At 39.1% G+C, this 22,216-nt stretch overlaps 1 protein-coding gene across 1 annotated transcript in view; it reads right to left on the bottom strand.

The window, feature by feature from the left end:
* Dnah11 (dynein axonemal heavy chain 11) overlaps positions 1-22,216 on the bottom strand; it is a 302,556-nt gene that overhangs the window by 14,241 nt on the left and 266,099 nt on the right. The window contains 8 exon segments of the mRNA XM_074065140.1: positions 483-602; positions 3,437-3,628; positions 9,380-9,607; positions 13,112-13,239; positions 14,076-14,224; positions 15,410-15,603; positions 16,718-16,840; positions 18,889-19,059. Coding sequence (XP_073921241.1) covers positions 483-602; positions 3,437-3,628; positions 9,380-9,607; positions 13,112-13,239; positions 14,076-14,224; positions 15,410-15,603; positions 16,718-16,840; positions 18,889-19,059 — 1,305 coding nt within the window.

The raw sequence follows: 22,216 nt of genomic DNA, 5'->3' as shown, positions 1-22,216 counted from the left end.
ATGCTGCCAGAGGCCCCGAGGCAATGGGACCAACAAACAAAAAAGAAAATTGCTATGGTGGAATGAACCCTGGAATGAAATCACAACACTTACATTCTGACTAAAGCTCTTGCCCCTACTCACTGAGTGGCCTGGGGTCAGTCACCATGCCTTACTGTTTCAGTCTGTCCAATGGAGTAACTGTCAGTTCTGCGTCGCTCACAGAGTTATCACAGATGTGTAAGGAGTCAGTGGCTGTGAGCCACTTAACCTTGGTACCCTGTGCATGCACACAAATCATCTGAGGAGTCTTGTGAAAGGCAAATTTTATCTTGGGAGGGGCCTGAGATTCTGTATTTCTAACAAATTACCAAAATTCCATGAAGATAGACCAGAATACATTCATAAAGAGCCTAGAAACTTCAATAACATTTAAGAATTATCTTTTAAAACATTCTTACCAGAATTTTCTCCTCAGAAGAATTAATTTAAAAATGTCTCACCAGAGATGGATTCATGAATTCTTCTAAATACACCCGGCACAGTTTGCGATCCCAGGGATCTGTGATATGGCCACCATACATGATCTCACCAAACAGATAACGGAGGTCTTCCCATGGGACCTGGGGAAAAATTCATGCAAATTTCACTTATGGGTCCAGAGTATCTGCCTGGCACATGCCCCCCAACAATACCCCCAAAGCTCTTGTCAATAGGGGTATTTAAAAGAGGTGTGGACATTGTGTAAGAAGTTTCTTTGTAGAACAGCTTGGGAGAGTTATTTTTAGTGTGTTCTAATACTTTCTATGAAAATTCACCAACACTGCCCTCTTTATTGCAGACTTTAAAGAAAATGGAATCATTCCTAGATCAGGTTATGTGGGGAAAGTTTAGACATTCAAAATATTACCCAGAAATCATTGGTTCTCAGGGCCTTTGAAGTGTTACCTATTTTTATTACCTAATTTCTACCTGTTTTTATGCTGTGACTTGGAAGAAGAAAAAAACGCCAGGCAATTTGAATTTGGGGTATATTTCAAATTCTAACACTTTCCAAAAGTTTGGGCAAACAAAACCCCCTTGCCACAGTTGACTCAAAGGTCCAGCTTATGGCTTGCCTAGTCAAATGACTGTTGTAAGAACCGTAACTAATAACTGTACCATGTTTTATTCAAGAAATCACTCTATCTCCTTTTTAGTTGACTGAGCAGAGTTTGAAACCTCTTTTTGCTACCCTTTAACTTCCTCTGGGTTTGCAAAACATGCCAGTTTGTGATGAAGCCTTTCTAGACAGGAACCTTTATACCCTTGGGGGCAGTCTATTGCCTCCCAACAGTTCAAGTAAAAACGTAATTATAGCCTTCACTCGTTGCATGATGTGACAGAACAGAACAAGTAAAATTGCTTCAGCTATTCCAGTGTACTTGATACAAGTTTATTTGAATAAATGAACCTCAAATATGTGAATGAGAAATAGAAGTGACTAGACTGTACCATGCTCTCAGTCACTCCAAGTCACTCTACCAGCCACCTTCCATATAGCTGAAATGGATGGGAAACAGGAGCTTCCTGTTTCCCCTTCTGATTACATGAGTTAACACTCCTTCTACTTTTCAGTATCCAATATGTATCTCCTTCCAGATTATAATCAGCTAGTAGTCTGTACCTTTCAATAATTGATTCTCTTTCTCCTAAGCTTTGCCTTTGACATACATTTTCTTGAAAAGAGCACTTTGTACAACCAAACTATGTGCACATTTTCACTTAATTTCCCCATCTTGATAACTCATTTGTGATGTGTGGCACCTGAGAGATAGGAATTCTGTTAAAAACACTAGGTTGGTAACGGACCTGGAACCCACTGGGAAAAGAAGTTGGACACAGCACAATTTAACTGGTATTGCTGTGACTTAGGATGTGAGAACAGGAGATAAACACACATGTCATTTCCTTTTTTCCCTCCTCATTTCTACTTCAGTTGTGTTCAGGATTCAGCCAAAATGGGACAGTATTTCCTGGGCTCACCTCATGGGACAGTTATGCAGGACTTGAATATAAGTGTTAAAACAGTCCATTTCTTTTTTTTTTTTATTATTTAGAACTATAACTTTACATACATCAGTTTAAACAAAATGTGCTGAGATCAACACAAAAGCACTTACTAGATTGACTAAAATATGTCCAAAGTGTACAGACTTACTTTTTTTTTTTTTCAGTACTAGGGTTTGAACTCAGGGTTTTCACGCTGGCTAGGCAGGCACTCTACTATTTGAGCCACTCCACCAGCCCCTTTTTAATATTGGGTATTTTCCAGATAGGATTTTGTGAACTCTTTGTCTGGGCTGGCTTCCATCTCTGCCTCCTGAGTAACTAAGATTACAGGTGTGAGCCACTGGTACCTGGCTCAGACTTTTTAAATTTCATAAATTGAAAAAGTATATAGATAGGGAATATTGATCATCAAAAACCATATTAAAGCCACTTGTTTTGGAGGACACACCCTGCTTTATGCCACATTTGCATATCCTACAAAAGTGAAATCCCCACTGAAGCTTGAGGAGAGACAAAAAAAACTAGAATAATGGTTACCAAAAGAACACCAAGCAACCACATTTCCTTAGAAACATTGATCTGTGGTTGTAAAGGCCCTTTCTAGAAAATGTGGCCTAGAGCCTGACATTTAGTTGGTTTGACAAATCTTAACCAGTTTAATATGGAAAAAGTTTCCCCCTGCAAGGATTAAGCACAAAACTGAGGAATGGAATGGGTCTTCCTCTTTGGAAGCCCATCATTCAGTTTGTAAGAGTTTCCACAACTGTTCTTGATGAGACACTCGCATTCCCATCTGTAGCACACTTTCTAGCTGCGAAATAAAATCATTCATCTATCTTTAACTTCAAGGGGAACGTTACTGAGAAAGTCAAAACAAGGTGGCACCCTTAATACATAATAATGACATATGCAGGAAATGCACCATTATTTATACATGTGACGCACTGTAAATTGCTTCCATCATCAGAACTAATTGTAGTGATTATTAATGCAGTGTTATGAACTGTCAGAATTGCTGTATGTAATTACATTTGTGTAAATGCTTCATTACCTGCCTAATGAATCTGGCATATATGCACATGTAAACCACTGTTTTTGTTAACATAATGAAGGACATTTTTTCATTTTTTTTTTTTTCTGCTCTAAGCTGAAAAAAGCTTAGTGCTTAGCTCTGCACTAAGCTGCCGATGTAGAGCTGGTTTGACCTATCTTACAAAGTTCGACCATCCACTGCTGGAAAAACCTTTGATCCGGTTTATTTTCACACTTGGCAGAAGATGTGTGCATAGTGTCAGCTATTTCAGTAATAGCTTCAACAGAGAAATTATGGTTCATTTTGATAGTACCAAAGACTGACAGATTCGGTACACTCTTTGGAAAGGGTCATCTGATTGCTCACACTTACGCTAGGGTTGGCCTCTAAGTAGTTGTACAGGACGCTGGCACAGATGGTAAGGTCTCCAGAATTGAAAGGATAGCTTCGGCTCCAGCCCTGGGGGCCAAATCTCAGTCTCCCAGCAACACAAGCATGGAAGTAGCACAGAGAAAAGAGGATGCTTTTAAACTCCTGCTCCTTGGAGCACATCTCAGGTGTATCCTGAAAGAGAAGAAAAGAAGCACATCATTATCCATCAGTACGGTTTGCAAGGGTCTGAATTCTCAACAATCTTGTGAAAGATTTGGGGGAAATAGACCGCAGAGGTAACTATAGTTTTATGCACAGCTACTCATCCAGGATAGTACAAAGAAGAGACTATTTGGCATTTGCCAGTCTGAGGATAGAAGAAGAATCCTTTTATTTTGTATTTTTTGTTTGTTTCATTTTGTTTGAGACACTATCTTGCCATATAGCCTAGGCCAGCCTCTAATTTATGATCCTCCTGTCTCAGCTTCCCAAGTGCTGGAATTATAGGTATGTACCACCATGCCCAGCTAGTACATTTTTAAAAAATTTGCTGGTTCTGAGGATCGAACCCGGCACGTCATACATGCTAGGTAAGTATTCTGCCACTAAGGTACATCCCCAGCCTTTGTTTTTCTTTGTTTCTAAGATCACTAGAAAATTTGCTTATGTTAATACTGCTTGATACCATTTTCCCCTGTAAAACAAAAGGTGACAGTGTTAGTGACATCACTAGCAGCATGCTTAACCACAACTGCTTAACCACTTTCTCCTCTGCTTCCATGATAACAGATCATTTGCACACTGTCACCCTCCAAATGACAGTTTTCCAGCCTCCCTTGAAGCCTGAGGTGCCATCTGATGAAGTTTTTGCCCACAGAATTTGGGAAGTGATGTGTATAACTTCCAAGCTATTTACTTAAAAGGAAATGACTTGTGCTGGTTATCATTCTTTTCTCTTTTCTGTGGGCTAGAATGCTGAGGCTTGGATAACCCTGGAAGCCTTGAGCTTGGTTAGAGGAGACACCCATCAGCTTCGGTGTGTGAATGAGCTCATGGGAAGACCTGCTGGATATGTGTGAGAGCATAAACTGCTATCTTAGTTGAATCTCAGTAGTTTGATTTTCTTTATTAGAGAAATTTAGCCTATACCTTAACTCATACAATTTCTAGGACACATCTTCCAATGAACAAAGAGTAAAACTCACGTTGGGGTGACTGAGTGAAATAAGGAAAAGATTGGAAAACATGTGCCCTGTGGCCTAGATCTGTGAAGTTCTTTTGAAAACTTGGGGAATGTCAAATCCTGATATGATGCCATAATTAATAATCCCAACACTGTAAAATAAAAAAGTAGAAAACAGCTGTCTGATCTATGGCTTTAAAGTGCTTTATTTATTTCAATTTAGCAGTTCCATGTGGCAAACAAGATAAGTCCAGGACAATGATTCCTTCCACTGGTGCTAGGGGATGAAGAGGCCCAAACCTGGTCTATTCTGTGCACTCCTTAAAAATGGTCAAACCACAGCAAGTTCATTTAAAATGGATCCAATATGGGCCATGAACTAAGGATACTTAGGACCTTTGGGAGGAAGAGTCTGGGTCTAGTCACTAAGGAGACTTTCGGTACTACACAAAGGCTAGGTTTGTTGTAGGCCATCTTCAGGAGCGCTCTGGGTCTGTAGTGTGTTCAGCAGAATCCAGGGCTTGTTCTAGATCCAGTTCTAGAATTGGCCAGGCTGTATGTAGTACAGATCCAACAAAACTACCAGGTCACTCCAGATCACTAGGCCAATATATGGAGTTTGGAAATGTAAAATCATTAAAAAATAACTTTTTCATAACTAAATATTAAATAAAAGGCAAGCTGTGGAAGAAGAGAAATCATACCATCGGAATTTACTTTGAAGGATGTACAAAGAAATTACCGTTAAATGTATGATATTTCTAGGAAACCCAATTATTTTACATTTGAAATTTTACATCAGAATTATCCAAGGAGACACTTAACAACTACTTGAATTACGTCACATAAAGGCCAAGGTACTACAAAAACTAAATACATTAATACAATCTGTTGTAACACATAAGTAACTTGGCTTTATTTTCAAAGAAAAAAAGAGCCCATGCCCATTTCACTGTGCTCTGACAATATAAGTGCTGAAGAAAGAAAATATGAACCAGATTTTTCTAACAAAAACTGTTAGCCTACTTACCATTCCATATTTCATGCTGATAATGTTTTTATAAACCAACGATGAGCAACTCAATATTGGAAAATCTACAAATAGCATTGAGAACAGAGAACAGGTAGCCACACGCACGTGCATAATATGACCTGCACATGGTCTCCAATACACAATTACCCATTATTGTTTCTGCCTGCAAATTTCACAGAAAAAAAAAATCTGTCTTCTTATTCTAAGAAAAACATGGCTTGGGGGGGAATGAAAAGAGCCCAAGCGGTATTCCTTTATGGCGTCTTTAAGAGGCAAACAAAATTGAGCTGAAAGATGTGGGTTAGCAGCATACCACAAGCAATGGCTCTTGGCCACTTAATGGCCAGATTTACATAAATCTTCTGGAGTGTTTGGGGGAATAAAGCATTGACACGGAACAACTTTGTTCATTTTGAACATTAATGAAAATGTTTGGAGGTAAATTCTAATTTGAGAGTCAAGATGAAAAATACAGATGTCAGGTAATGTGATGAAGTTTGACCAGTGAGGTGAATGAAGAAGTATGTCTTGTTTTCAGCACTTCCCCATTTTTTGAGGTTTCATTTTCTTCATCTCCAGTTACTGGTGGTCAACCATAGTACAAAAATACTGTATGGAAAATGCCAGAAATAAACAGTTCTTGAATTTTAAATAACTTGTTAAAGTACAGTATTATCATTTTTGTATTATTGCCTGTTGTTATTAATCTTTGTTGTTAATCTCTTACTGTGCCAAATTTATAAATGAAATCTTATGATAGGTTTGTGGGGGGAAAAAGGATAGTATGAATATACAGAATTTGTATATTGATTTCAGGCCTCTACTGGGTGTCTTGGAACATATACTCCTAGATAAGGTGGGACTGCTGTATTAATGTTAGGAAGCATCTTTAAAAGAAAGCAAACATGTTCCCTTTGTCATCTTCTTTGTTCCTTCTTTCATCCTTCTGTTGGGAGCATGGATACCCAGACTGCAACTCTCAGAGCTGACTGGGACCATGATGACCCCATATTTAAAAAAAAAAATGGTATGATGGTGAGGGATAAAGAGCCAGCTTGATGACAACTTTGTGGTGCTTCTGGAATTCTCATGTGACAGGAACATATATTTTTTTAACCTTGTTTAAACCACAGTTATAAGAACATCTTTCAAAACTAGCCAAATCTAGCTGGTGTGCCTGCCATGCCAAGCTATGCAGGAGGCTGATGCTGGAAGGATCATGGTTAGAGGCCAATCTGGGCAAAAAGTGTTTGTGAGATTCCAACTCAAGGGAAAAAAGCTGGGTGTAGTGGCTGTACCTGTCATCCCAACAACAGTGGGAAACTTAAAATAGGAAGATCACAGTCCAGGCTGCCTGTCTCCAAACTAACCAGAGCAAAAACAGCTGGAGGTATGACTCAAGTGATACAGCACCTCATCCCTGAGCGGGAACCCCAGTACCATTGGGGAAAAAATAGCCAACTCTAATTCTAACTTCTAAAGGGTGCTGGAAACTGATGCACAGATAGCCAGCGAGCACAGAAAAATGTCCTTTCATGACATAAGCTGAGGAAAAACTGCATTTTTTTTAGCGTAAGTCAGCACTTATAAAAGACTTCAAATTTTTTACTTTCTTTAATGTTTTTACTTGTTTGGCTCATTCTGGCTACAGTAGATTTATGGAGGAGTTTAGTGAATCACTGATTATCTTTGCTTTTGCTACTTATAGTCAATTTAGTCTTAATACTTAAAAGATCCTTTCCACTAGAAAAAAATATTCCTCCTTACAGTTCTTAAAGTGTCTCCAGTAAATATATCCTTCAATTAATATGTGTGTTTTTTCAGACAGCAGCTAAAAGAACTGATACCAATAAACAGACTAGAGCAGGTGTTCTTTATCTTTTTTTTTGGTGGTACTGAGGTTTGAACTTGGGCATTGCACTTGCTACGCAGGTACTCTACCATTTGAGCCACATTCCCAGCCCTTTTTGCTTTAGTTATTTTTTGGATAAGTATTTGCATTTTTGCCTGGGGCTGGCCACAGACAGTAATCCTCCTAACCAGGGGGTCTCCCCTGTGATATGGCAGAGATCACAGGCACATGTCACCATACCTGGCTTATTAACTGAGATGAGGTCTTGCTAAGTTTTTTGCTGCAGTGGCCTCTATCCATAATCCTCTTGATCTCTGCCTCCCAAGTAACCCGGTTTAAAACAGGTGTTTCTAACGAGGGAATTCATACATAGACTTGGAGGTAATCTGTGAGTCTCTATCATTGTATGCAGCCTATTTTCTGGGAAATAGTGTCTTAAGTTTTATCAGGGGTCCTCACTGAAAGAGTTGAGGGATAATTGGGTAGAAACATGCTTATGAGGTGCTTACTTTCATGTAAAGACAGCTGTTTTAGAGGAATAGATGAATTATAAGTAGGTCAGATTCTTCTATTGTATTTCTTTTGGAAAAATCTTGAAGATTTATAAATGGCCAAAATTTATAAATTGAGAGTTGACAAAAAAAAAAAAGACAAATATATGTCTGCCCCAGAGCATTAAAATGGCATATTGGAAATATTTAAAAGATTTAATGAGTTTTTTTTGAGTTCCTACTAGTTTATATGGTCTTCTGTACACACAGGCTATAGATTGCTTGAGTATTTAAGTAATTAACTCCATTCTTCAACACTCTTTTGCTTGAGGTAGTCAACTGCTATAATTCCCCCTGTTGGTTTGTGTATTGATCCAAAAGATAATAGAGAAAAAGTTAAACATGTTCGTTTGCTTCATAGAGAAAGGCAACATTTCTACTTTTATCACCAAATGTATGTCTTCCGTAAGGTCATTTTACTATCTTAAAAAGAGTGCTATTTACCAAGGATTTCAGAGAAATTAGAAGAAGGAACAGGAACTCAGAATAATAGCAACAAAGGAAACAGAAGACTTGGCTATGATCTGATAGATATGATCATTTGGGTGAAGAGAACAATGGCAATTGGCTATCAGTAATTTGTATAGGTATTAACTTACTTGTTTCATTTTGGAAGGAAATGAAAACATAAATAAGAAGGTATCATGTGTGTAACCAGATGACAGCCCATCAGCATAAACAAGAATAACAAAGGCTTCTTCACCCTCTTTCTATGGTTAAGTACTAGTTCACTCATCATACATCTTCCAGGAGTAGGCTCCTCAGAAGCTACCTGGCTTGCTTACTCTATAATGTTCTTAAGTTTATTGTGAAACTTGAATATAGTTCATCATTAGAATAGGGAATGACAGGGGCAATTTTTTTTTTTTTTTGGTGGGACTGGAGTTTGAACTCAGGGCTTTGCACTTGCAAAGCAAATGCTCTATCACTTGAATCACACATCTGGCCCACTTTGCTCTGGTTATTATGGAGATAGGGTCTCAAGAACCATTTGCCTGGGCTGGCCTTGAAATGTGATTCCCCTTATCTCAGCCTCCCAAGTAGCTAGGATTATAGGCATGATACTGGCACCCAGCTGGCATTTCTTTGAAGACAGACAGACAGACACACACACACACACAATCCTACTCCACCCAGCTGGCATTTCTTTGAAGACAGACAGACACACACACACACACACACACACACACACACACACACACACACACACACACACAAAATCCCACTCCATCTCTCTAGATGAGATGTGTGAGTTGATGACAGTCCTCACAGTCTTCTTGAGAAGACTCTGACCTTACTGATCTGGCTGCTTCTGCTTTCTTACCGGATCAAAGTTGTACAGGGCAGCATGCAAGTTGGCCAGCATCCCTGTGGGGGGTTCGTTAGTGATCTTAATGGCATTCTCCAGGAGCCCTTGAGGGATGATGTGTTCACTCGGTGTAGGTGCAGACTTGGCACTCAGGAACACCCTGTAATCTCTGTGGCTTCCTTGGCTGAATTTTTCAAGGAGTTTCTCCAAGGTTCCCAGCCACTTGGCTACCAAGTGGACATTCTGAAAGACAGTATGGCTTATGATTCTTGTTACTTGAATGATAGTATCAGAACATTTCCCTATATTCAAAAGTGTTGAAGACTCAAGTGAAACATGGTTTGAATTTTTCTTTATCACACCAGAAAATGAAAACAAAAAAGCCAAAATAGAATTGAACATTAAATGTTCCAAATTCCCATGGGATGTCTTTGAAAACCAAAATTTCCTCCCAATACACAAACCTTCAAACACCCACCATCACTTCTGAGATGGAATTGCCTAACACTTTTCTTTGTTATAGTTGAAACCTGGAATAGTTTAATAAAGCATAAAATCTGAGAGACAGAAATGTACTTGATCACCCATTTCATTGTTTCTGATGGAAACTTCCTGTCCTCAAACGTCTACTCATTAGCATATGGACTCAAAGGGACTTACAAGAGGGCTAGTACTCATTGCTAAGGCACTCTGCACATTCCTAACATTTTAGTTATCTTAAATCTGGGAGCTGTCAAACACACACACTGCCACTGCCATCAATCTTTGCTTTGCAGTTTTGTGATTCACAAATTTGCTCCTCCTACACTCAAAGCTCACTCACGGGGTAGAGTGTGGTGGCTGGTGCTGGGAGAGAGGCAGGAGTGCTGCTCCTCACATGGCTCTGCAGCTTTGGAGAGAAAAGCTCTTGATATAGTGACTACAACATCACATCTAAAGGTATGTAACAATTTCTAACAAAGAAAAAGGATTGAAATGATCACAGTTACAGAAATACAGAAGATGAAGTCAAATAAGGAAGGGAATGGCAATGTAGGTATCCTCTGAAATTTCTGTTGCAGAAAGGTCTATGCCAGTTCAGTGGTTCATATTATTAGGTTTTCATTACAATGGTAAATACTGAGCATTGGTAGGTATCCCCTACCAATGAATTGTGTCCCCTCTAAAACTCTTACATTGAAGGCCAAGTCCCCCAGTATGTCGCAATGTGACTGTATTTGCAGCCAGATTCTTTAAAGAGGTGTAATTAAAGTGTAATGTGGTCATATGACCAACAAGACTGGTGTCCTTGTAAGAACAGGCGATTACAAGGGGAAACACAGAAGGAAACTCACATGCAGACTACAGGGAGAGTCTGGCCATCTGCAAGTCAGGGACAGAGGACTCATGAAATGAGGTCTGCTGTCACTTTGATCTCAGACTTGCAGCCTCCAGAACTGTGGAAAATTCAATGTCTGTTGATTAAGCTGCCCAGTCTGTGATGCTTTGGTTTGGCAGCCCAAGAAACTAACCCAGCAGGTAAGGACTCTAAATTTCATCCTACATGCTTGCTACTAGGTTATAATGACAGTTCTTCTCACACTTAATTGTGCCACTCATAAAAGTGAATAACAAAAACAATAATAAAACCCGTTTTGTAAGTTCAACTGTGTCTTAACTCTGTCTTATGGACTACACACTACTTTACTTGAAAAGTTTATTTGAAACAAATATTTTTATTCTAGGCTGTGATTTTGAAGTCAGGGACAAAAACTATCCAGGTGAGATATCACAGAACACAGGCACACCCTTGAGTCCAGCCTGGGTATGGTTCTGGAAGGTAGTGGCTTTGGGACTAGCTAGATTCTTTTGCCTATTTTTCCAAGGATGGAAAAGCCTGTGTAATTTTTAGGTAGTCTATACATCTTGACCACCACTTACTGTGCTCAGGAAAAGTGATTTTTAAAAAATATGTTAGGTTCACTCACAAACCATCTGGTGTGCATGTGAGGTACAGCCAAGTCTAAAACTGCTCTTCTTGATGTGGACTTTAATAAAATGCTCACCCAACACTCCTTGTGAGATTATGCTTGCTTATAATAATTGTTCATTTTAAGGTTTAGGTAGAACTAACTGATATGTACACATTCATATTATATTCCTATGTAGATATAACAATATAAATTACAAACAATAGAACAAATTTCTCTTATATTCTGTCTTTAGTCTTGCTTCTCTTTTACCTACCAAAGGGATATTAGATTTCTTTGTAAACTAGAACAGCCAAATGCCTGGCATAGCTTCCCCTCCCCAATTACTATTTGTGATGTTAGTGGGGTGGGGGAAGAGAGAGGTACAGCTAAACAGTCACATGTTAGGTTATGGCTTACCACCAAGAACAAAACCTAAAGGTCTAGTAGACACCTCAAAGCAGGTGCTTGACATAAGGTCTTCTCAGATTTGTGTGTGTGTGTGTGTGTGTGTGTGTGTGTGTGTGTGTGTGTGTGTGTGGTAAAACTTACACCTTGAGTTTTGGGGATCAATTGGTAGCTCAGAATAGATATAAAAACAGGAGAAAAATTTATTGTGAGTAATTGTCTCTTTTGAGGATGTCTATACTCCTTGTAGTACTCTCTCTAGTCTGCATTACTGGGCACATGAGAACTTTCAATAAACTCTTTCCTTTGTGAGTAGATTTTGGGGTTACCAGTGTCTTAGCAACCATTGTCTATAAAATACTCCCTTCGATGTTACTGATTCTGATCCTCAGCAGGGGGCCCACTGCCCCAAGCCCCCAAAGGCAGGACTCCATTGAGGCCTCACATAGCAGTGGGCATTACTATCCTGGAAGGTTAAGTTCCTGAAGATGAAGTCTGCTTGGACTCTGGGCAGCAGCGATCTTACTTCAAGCAGAAATGCAATGTGTGTCAAACCTGAGACACCATGGAAAGCCCACATTGTACATTTGCATGGGGTGGTGGCATGGGTAAAGAAAGTCCCTTGTTCCTAACAGACCTGGAGTTAGGGAGCAGCTATACCACCTACCAGCTCTGCTTGCTGGGGACACAGCAGACATTTCACTCTGAGGCTCATTTTCCTCCCTTTTTGTATGGTGAGTGACAATCAACCTTGACAGTCATCACCAAGCCTGCTGACAGCTAGTGGGGCTAACTGTAAAGAGTCAGCACAGCCTCCCACCCCCTCACCCTGTGCCCCAGTGCTGGCCTGTGCTGCAGGGGTTCCTGAAAACTTTTAGAAATGTGGGATTGTAGAATCATGGACCTGTGTACTGTCAGCTCTAAAAGGGATAAAGATCTTGCCTACAAGCAAATGAAGGCAATACAACTATGAGAGTTAGGACTGTATAAGATTAAATATCTATATGTATAGATATAGCTGTAGATATGTATGAAAATGGCTTTGGCAACTTTAAATAACAGCTTCCAATATTATGACAACAGTGTGGCCAACTCTACCAGCCTCTCATCCTCAACCACTACTGCAGGGTTCCAAACATCTGTAAGTTAGGAGGACGATGGGATTCTTCCCAATATTTTAAAATTTCAAAGCACTAATTATTCTTTCCAGAAAGGACGGCCATCCTACCCCCTTCCCACCTTGAGAGCCCTCTTGAATGTCAAAATAGGGTGAGGGCTGGTAAATCACCCTGAGCTATGACAAGGGCCCCTCCTCACCAGACAGGGCAGATGAGCACTGCCCATCCTCTGTTCTCATGCCCAGTGTTTTCCATGTAAACTTAATACTCACCTGGAGTATAACCCAGTGTCCTCCTTTGGAAGCTTTCTCTAGTACCATTTCTGCCACCATCTCCTGACCTTGTCCTAAAGACACATTGTGGAATTTTCCCAAGTCAATTGTAAACCCAAGTTTTTTGCCTGTGGGGGAAATACAACAGGGTGAGAGCAAATGTCAACAGAGGAAAGGTGAGGAGATTCTAGAATTTTCTGATATGCATCTGTGGTCACAGCTGCCATCTTCTAGGTCACTTTCCTGGAGAAGCCAAACTAAGCAGTGGTTGTTTCCACAAGCAGCATTTTGAGCCCTCCTTGGCGGCCTCCCTGCCAGCATAAGCATTCGAAAAGCCTGCAGAAGTCAGTTCCTTTGGTTTTATGATAATGAAGCTTTTGACATTTTGATAGATGGAGGCATTGTTAGGGAGCTTTCGAAACTCCTGCAGGAGAAGCAAAGCATTTCCCTCATAAAAAGGAGCAACATGTGGTAGATATCACATCATTTTTTGAACAGATTGGTTCATTGGGTAAATGCACAAGCTCTCACCTGGCGAGGCTGCGTTTAAAAATGAGCACAGTGAGGTCACAGCTACATTAACCTGGTATTCCTGGTGTAGGCCGTAGGGAATAGTAATCCAGAGCACAAAGCGACAGTGCCTTGCACAATCGAATAGACTTGCTCTAATGACCATTATTTAGTCACAGGGGGCACAAGATTACATGAGCATGGAGAAAATTGCCCTCTGGCCCTCACATCGTCAAAAGGTAGAAAACAGTACAAAAGAGGCTTGCATTACACCAACCAGATAAATGTTCTGTTTGAGCATTTCTTCAGACTACAATGTTATTAGTCTCACATTTTTCACACACCCGATCTCCAACGAATAAAAAAAAAAGATAACTGTATAGAAAGGAAGGGCAGGTGGGTGTGGGTGAAAGTGGGAGGGGGGTGCAGGCCAGCAAGCCTCCTGGTCACTCACCAAGCATCTCGAGGTCTTTCAGGGCATCCACCCCTGGAGACAAGATGAAGAAGACTGGAATGCAGGGACTGCTTTCTTCAAATGCTTTACTTAAGTCCAATCTGGTTCTCTCCACATACTTTGCACCTAATTTTTCCTCCACAAAATTGCTATAAAAATGATATGCAAAATACATGATCACTAATTTTGACCTTGAAAAGTGTCATCACTTGGGTAAGCTTTAATCATAGGCACAGCAAAGAAGCAAACCATGTTTACTATGAGGGTTGTCTTTCTAGAATGTCGATATGAATCCAACTAGCTTTATGAGGAGGTATAAATCTCTCTTGAGAAACTGAAAGTCAGAAGCTTACTTTCCGTTTTGGGGGGCTACTGAGACACCCCTTTTGAGTACTATCAGCTGCCTGCATATGGCTTTGTGTCCCCCAAATCCCCTGCCAGATTCCCCCATTACTTATTAACAGTTCATTAGGTTTGCCACAGTGCAATTTTCCAGCCTGCTGGGCTTCTCATGAATATACAAATGCTTTTTGGGGTGTTTCTAACACAGGGAAGCTCAATTAACCAGGGATTATTTTCCAGCAGCATCAGATTTAGCAGAAAGCAAGTACTACTAAGCAGAATTAACTTGTAAAGTAGGGCTCGGCAGAGGCTCCTACAAAGGGAAAATTGGCTGAAATAGACAAAGCAAAGGAAAAAAAAAATCCTGAGGCACATGAACATGACTGAAGAAAGAGGAACACAATGAGGAAGGAAGTTGAAAACTCTTTGGTTGGTGAATTCAAATTAGAGTAAGACTGGTGTGAATTAAGCAGCATATTATCATTTAGAAGCCAAGAGGGCAAAGAGAAAGGATGCTGGAGCCAGGATGTAGACAGGGGTTTCAGCTTTCAAATTGTTTTGGTTGTAAAGTCACAGGACTGTGAGTGGCTCCATGGAAGGAATTCCTTTTTTGTTTGACATGCAAAATCTTCAGAGCTCAAATGCTACCATGGGATAAAGATGATGAAAACTGCACTGGGATAATACATGTTCCTGGCCTCTGAACTGTGCGGACACCTATCCCTCTTCCAAAAATACTTCCATCATTTCCTCATCTCCCCTCCTTTGGTCAGAATTGAGCTTTTTTCCAGGAAGGATGTGCTGAGTCTGCCTATAGATCCACACGTTTAGTTTTGGCAAATTTTAACCATAGCAGCTCTTATCCTGTTGAAATCTAGGCAGAATCACTCCTCATCAACATGGATGGGCAACATGTCCCCCAGCCAGTCCCAAGCCCTAGGACTGAATTTTTTCCACGTTATCTTGCATTTCCAAAATCGCCCACTGCTCACCGGAGAGCATATGTCATTCTGTCAGGGCGCAGTGCTCTCAAAATAATCAGCTTCTGTATCAAACTTTTCTTCTTCCATTCTTGCGGTAACTTTTCTTTTTCTGGACACTCGGATTCTACCCACTTCCTCCATTGCTTGGCAGATCCTTCCACATCTCGGTCTATGCCTCGAAATTCTTCCATATGGGCAACTGCCTGTAACAACAGGGAAACAGATGAGAATGCTGTGCACAATTGTTTACAGCTTGAGAAAGACTTGTAAGTGATCAAATCCTATCTACACACGTTGTGCGGGATAGGGTTCCTTTTCTTCTTCAGACTTACTCTGCACTCTTTACTGTCCTGCTAGAGGAAGAACTCTAAGGAAGCTGAAGTTCAACTAAACTCCCCAGTTATCTGGCTTGGTTGGGTTTTGCCAATGGGAAGCATTGGCTGGAGGCTGCGGAAGTAGGGTAGAGAAGAAAGAGGTAGGGGTATTTCTTCTTTTTCTCCTTTTTCCATCTCTGTCCTGGTTGGGTTGACTCTCTTATCCTTCTTGCCCATAGTATGAAAATGTATTCTTTGTTTAACTTTCTGCATTTCCCCCTTGAATGTTCTATCTGAGATCCTAAGTGATAACACATTTGAAACAGAGTAACTCTAAAGTGATAATTGAAATACAAATTTAAAAAAACCCTATAATTATACTATAAAGTTACAACATAGTTATTTTCAATGCATAGAAATGTTTTCTTCTTAGAGCAAAGAAGGGGACAAAAGCTTAGTATATGCTGGACATCTAGAAGGAACTCCAGAGCCTGGGAGATAAACTCTGAACGACAGAATCTTCTGACAGCAAAATGAGTAAGAATTGATAATGAGAGCTGAAAAAAGTAACTTACTTCTTTTCTCTACAATATTCTGTTTTGCTTAAACATTTTATGGTGAGAATAAACTACTATACTGTGTAATTTTCAAAACTACTTAGAAAAAGTGGAGAAATAAAATTTAAAAACGAAGAAACCTGATTTAAGATAGTTGAAAAAAACTTCACTTATGTTACCTGATTTTTTTATTGAAGGTATTGACAGACTATACATACTTATTAATAACTTTCCACCTACACATAAGTCAAAAGCTTCTTTATCTCTCAATAAGAAATTAACCAATTGAATAACACAAAGTGTAATGAAAGAGTACCACCTTAGATAGCATATTTCTACAACTGAGTGGTACATAGTGCCTGTATTTTTTAACCTGCCTTTTTACATCAGGGGACCTAACGTTTGAAAACAGATTTAGAGACTGAGAAATGAATTTCCTAATGCACCTTAACAGCACTCCACGACTGAGTAGTTAGGAACGTCACAGGACTCGGATGAGTGTGTTCGACTGCAAATCGAAGTAGGAAATCCAGTTCAAGGGGGTTGATCTCTTTCTTTCTCAACAAAATCTTGAGGGTACACAAAATTGAAAAGGATCATTTATTTGGTTTACATCAAAGTCACAACACAGGAAGCAGACATGATTGAATAGGCATGATTGAATAAGTCTAGGAATTCAGGCAGATACCTAAAGTTGAAATAGAGAATTTTAGATTATGTCCTTCTCAAAATCATAGAAAATATTCAAGAAGAAATACAATACACTAGAAAATATTCAAGAAGACTGATTTAATATAATCCTAACACTTATGGCTATTTTCAGCATTATATGAAATGTACTTTCATATGTAATCTATTGTTAGCTCAAACTTGTCTTAAAACTTCTGATACAAAATGAGGATGTCTTGGGTGGCAATTGACTGAATTACTGTGAGGAGGCAGAATTAGATGCATAATTCTAGTATAGATATTATAGCCAATGAAATAAAATGTGTTCGAAAGATCTTTCCTATAGGATCATCTTGAGAAAACCAGAAATTGTTTAATAGATACCACTAAGCAAATACATCATTAACTGGAATGACAGTGTGATTATGGAGTTGATAATATTGATAGTAAGTCCACAGTATATTCTGGAGGGGACAAATTATATATTCCTAATTTCCACATATAAACTACAATACCTCAGAGTCAAACAGATGACATTTTTGAGCTTTATACCATCTAAAAATTCTAGATGCTTCCAAAATGCATTATGGTAATGTGCATTCAATAATACTTTATTAGCTAATTAATTTCTCTTAATTTAATTTCAACACATAAGTAATCACCCATATAGATAGAAGATTTTATTTACATAGATTGTCAGATTTGAGATAGACTGCAGTTTATTTACGGCTTCCAAGGGGTGAAGTCTTAAATAGATGTGCATGTCATGTATTATTATTCCTGGCTCTGTCCTATTAATAAGCAATATGTATAAGGACAGGTATTTCATTTTGTAATGCCTCATTCCTGTTCCTCACACATTCTAGAACTCTTATACTCATATATTTTTAGAGAACCCAATGGAATCTGTGACTACCAAAAACATTGGAAGAGAAGTGGCAGCATGTCATTATGCACTGCAGGTGCTTAACAAAATGTCTTCTTTGGACAAGGACCTTTGGAAGACAAAGATAGGCAAGACACAGACTTTTCCTTCAGGTTTGGAGTGGTAGTAAAAGCCATAGAGCAAGTTAGCTAAGAGAAAAGGACAACATGCTTATTTCAACAGAATATTTTTGTTTTTTGAAATCATGGACACCTTTTATAGAAGTCTGTATGGAAACGAGTGAAAGGCAAGCAGGTCTCATTGAGCGTGGGGCATGAAGCTCAGATAGAACTCTCTTTATCTAGTCATTGCTTTTAAAAAATATATATTATTTTTATTTAACAAATAATAGTCATATGTTTTTAGAGTGAAATGTAATGAATTGATGTATGTATGGTTACATTGCGGAAAAGTCAAATGAATTAACCTATCGCTTCATATGCTGGGGATTAGAACATTGAAAGTCTGCTCTTTCAGCAATTTTGAAATATACATTGTTACTGCTTACATACAATGAAATACCATACAACCACTGGCATTAGCAGCAATATGGATAAATTCATTTATTGTTTTTCTAGAAGGACTATGAGAAATTTACAGGCCATTCAGGTCTGGACTCATAATTCTTATCTCAAAGAACCTTGCTGGTAGGACCCAGAAGGTTCTTTACAGGAACTGAGAGGGGGAGAATATCTAATTGGTCTTCCTGTTTGTTTGCTTTTTGAAGTACTGGGGCTTGAACTCAGGGCCTCATGCTTGCTAGGCAGGTGCTTCTACCACTTGAGCCATTCCGCCAGCCCTCACTGATCTTTCTTAGTTGATGGTTGTGATGGTCACATAACATGCATAACCAAACCAAAACATGTGACCTAGGCAAAGGCTATCACAGGGAACCTCACACTCTTCTTATATCAACAAGGTCTTCCAAAAAGGTGTCTCTGTTTTCCTTCAGCAGAAGTAAAATACTCGCCGACGCCGGCGTCTACCTGTGCTTCTGGGGATGCCTTAGATGACTGAACTCACCTGAAAAGTCATCTGGGACAGAAAGGTGAGCTTGTCCTTCTCAAACAGCGCCTGGCTGGTGTAGAGGAAGATGGTGTGGGTGATGCGCTCCATCAGCACAGAGATGCGAACCTGCAAATCCTCTGCCTTGTCCGCCTGCTTGATCGCTCTGTGGAACAGCACGTTGAAAGCCTGGGAAATTGAATGTGACTATTAAAGGGTGACAGTTGCTACTTGGATGTCTCTCTAGTCTCAGAGCCACAAGGCTACAGTTTAAGGTTTATCTATGGGGAGAAAGAACAAGGTGGGATTTTAAGAGGATTGCAAGAGCTCTTAAACAGGAGGTGGCACACAGGCAGTGTTCATTAAAGGTTTGCTGTCATAACTGCTTAGATTCCACAAAATCTCTTTACATTTCCTGCCTAGTAACTGACCTCAGTCATCCTCTGTGTCCACACGTGTACTTTTTAAAAACGTTTTTAGAATTTTTAATTATTACACAATGCATATAATATAAAAACTTACCACCTTAACAGTTTTAAGTGTTCAGCTCAATATTGTTGCAAATATTCGCAATGCTGTGCAATCAATTTCTAGAGCTCTTTCATACTGCTAAACTGAAATTGTGTCCCCTTAAATATCAACTCCCTATCCCCCTCCACAGAACCTGGCAACCCCCACTCTATTTTTCATGTCCATGAGTCTGCCTACTCTGCGTGCCTCATGTGAGTGAAGCTGTGCAGTACTTGTCTTCTTGTGACTGACTTATTTCACTCAGGATAATGGCTTCAAGTTCCACTACATTGCAGCATGTGTCAGAAGTTCCTTCCATTCCACACATATACCACATTTTGTTAGTCCATTCATGCACTGATGACAGCGGGGTTGCTCCCATCTTTTGACTATTATAAATAATGCTGTGATGAATCTGGGTGTTGAGCTGTCTCTTTATGAACCTCTTTTAATTATTTTGCATATGTAACCAGATGTGGAATTGCTGGGTGACACGGTTATTCTATTTCTAATTTTTGAGGAACCCATACTGCTTTCCATAGAGGCTGCGCCATCTCGTATTTCCAGGAACATACAAGGATTCCACGTCTTCCATGTTCTCAACAGTATTTGGTTTAATAGTAGCCATCCTAATGGACAGAAGGTGACACTCACTGTGCTTTTGAGTCGTACCTTCTTACGGTGACGTTAGACATTTTTTTTCATATGCTTGGCCATTTGTATATCTTCTTTGGAAAAATATCTACTCAAGTCCTTAGCCTATTTTTAATCAGTTTTTCTTTTTTTTTGGTTCCACCCATGTATTTATGAGATTCCTTTCAGCTATCTCTTCCTCCTTTTGCAATCACTCATAGTGTTTTTTTATGCTTCTATTTCATGTTTTGGTAAGAAGGGGGCTGGATGAATTTATGTATTTACCTATATATGTAAATATGTATTTAAGTATATACAAATATATACTATTTGTTCATTTTTGGCTGGTGGTCAGGGACCAGAGACCACAGACTGACTTGCTTTGCAGTGTGTGTGTGTGTGTGTGTGTGTGTGTATGAAAGTAAAATCCTACATTTACAGATACATAAAGTATGTACTGTTAACTGTTAAGAGGTGTTAACAGAGTACAAACTTGATTTTTCACTTTTAATTTACATACAATATAAATTATTTGACATACAATTTACATATGAAGCGCATGAATTTGCATGAGTTTTGAGAAATGGATATACTTCTGTAACAATCACTATGATCAAGATATAGAACCTTTCTACTTCTATCACCACAAAAAGTTCTTGTGCTTTTTTTTTTTTTTTTTTGGTTCTGGGGGTTTTGAGTCATGTCTCCAGTTCATTTTGCTTTAGTTTGTTTTGCAGACAGACTCTTGCTTTTTACCCTGGCTGGCCTGGGACTCCAATCTTCCTACCTTGGCTTCTGTCATAGCTGGGATTAGAAAAGTGTGCCATCATGCCCAGTTTATTGGTTAGATGGGGATCTCACTAGCTTTTTACCCAGGTTGGCCTCAAACTGCAATCCTACCAATCTCATCTCCCAAGTAGCTGGGATTATATGCATTATGCATGAGCCACCAAGCCAGGACTCATGTGCCTTTTTATAGTCAATTCCCACTACTTTCTCCAGCCCCAGGCAACTAGTGACCTGCTTCTGTTATTACAGAATGATCTTGCCTTTTCTATGATTTCACATAAATAAGATTATGCACTATGTACTCAATGTTTGGTTGCTTCTTGTCAATATAGCATCTGCTGATGAATAATGTTTTTGTGTGTACCAATAGTTCATACCTTTATATTTTGAGTAGTATCTCATTATATGACTATGCCAAATTTATACATCCATTTGCTTGTCAGTCTTCAGATTGTTTCCAAATTTGGGCATATTAAGTGTCCATGAACACTTGTGAACAAGTTTTTGTGTGAATGTATTTTTATTTCACTTAGGTAAATACCAAGAGTAAAAATGCAAGATTGTATTGCAACTATATACTGTATTGGACTTAATAAGAAATTGCCAAACTGCTTTCCAAAAGTGATTTTACCAAGCTGCATTCCCTCCAGCAATGTGAGAGCATCACAGTTCCATATCCGTGCCACTTGTGGTACTGACGGTGTTCTAAAATGTTAGCCATTCTATGGGGTAAGTCCTCAGCCAGCTTTTTGCATTTCCCCAATGATTGTTGACATTTTCAGTGTGCTCGAGCATGTGCATATGTTTTACTATATGATACTCCTATCTACCTCTTATTCCTGAGATGTGCAAATTCCTCATAGATCCTGACACAAATTCTTGGATAGACATATGTGTTATGAAAATGGTTTTGCTAATTTGTGGTTTGCCTTTTTGCTTTCTTAAGTGTCTTATGATGACCATAAACTTTTAAATTTGATAGGTTCAATTTATCAATTTTCATGGTTTCTACTGTGACCTAAGAAACTTTGCCTAACTCAATGTTTTTCCTCATAATTTTTGTAGAAATTCTATAGCTTTGGATTTTGTACATAGTGGGCTAGAATAGTTGAAGTTTATTTAATTCCACATGGACCTCATTTGTAAAAACTATCCTTTCCTCATTCAATTGCCTTGACCTTGCTGCTAAAAAAAAAATTCAGTGGACCTTAAACTGGTGAGTCTACTTTTGAACTCTATTCAGTTATTCTGATTTTTGTGTCTTTCTTTTAGCCAATACTACACTGTCTTGATGAGTGTAGGTTTATAATTAGTCTTAAAATCTGACACTGCAAGTCTAGTTTTGTTTTCTCTCCTCCAAAAATTGCTTCGCTATTTTAAGTCCTTTATATTTCCACACTGTTGTTAGAATTAG

Source organism: Castor canadensis, chromosome 2 (assembly GCF_047511655.1).
Source record: "Castor canadensis chromosome 2, mCasCan1.hap1v2, whole genome shotgun sequence".
Taxonomy (NCBI): Eukaryota; Metazoa; Chordata; class Mammalia; order Rodentia; family Castoridae; genus Castor; species Castor canadensis.
Note: the sequence above shows the minus strand (reverse complement) of the source record. Positions and strands in the feature narration are given on the sequence as shown.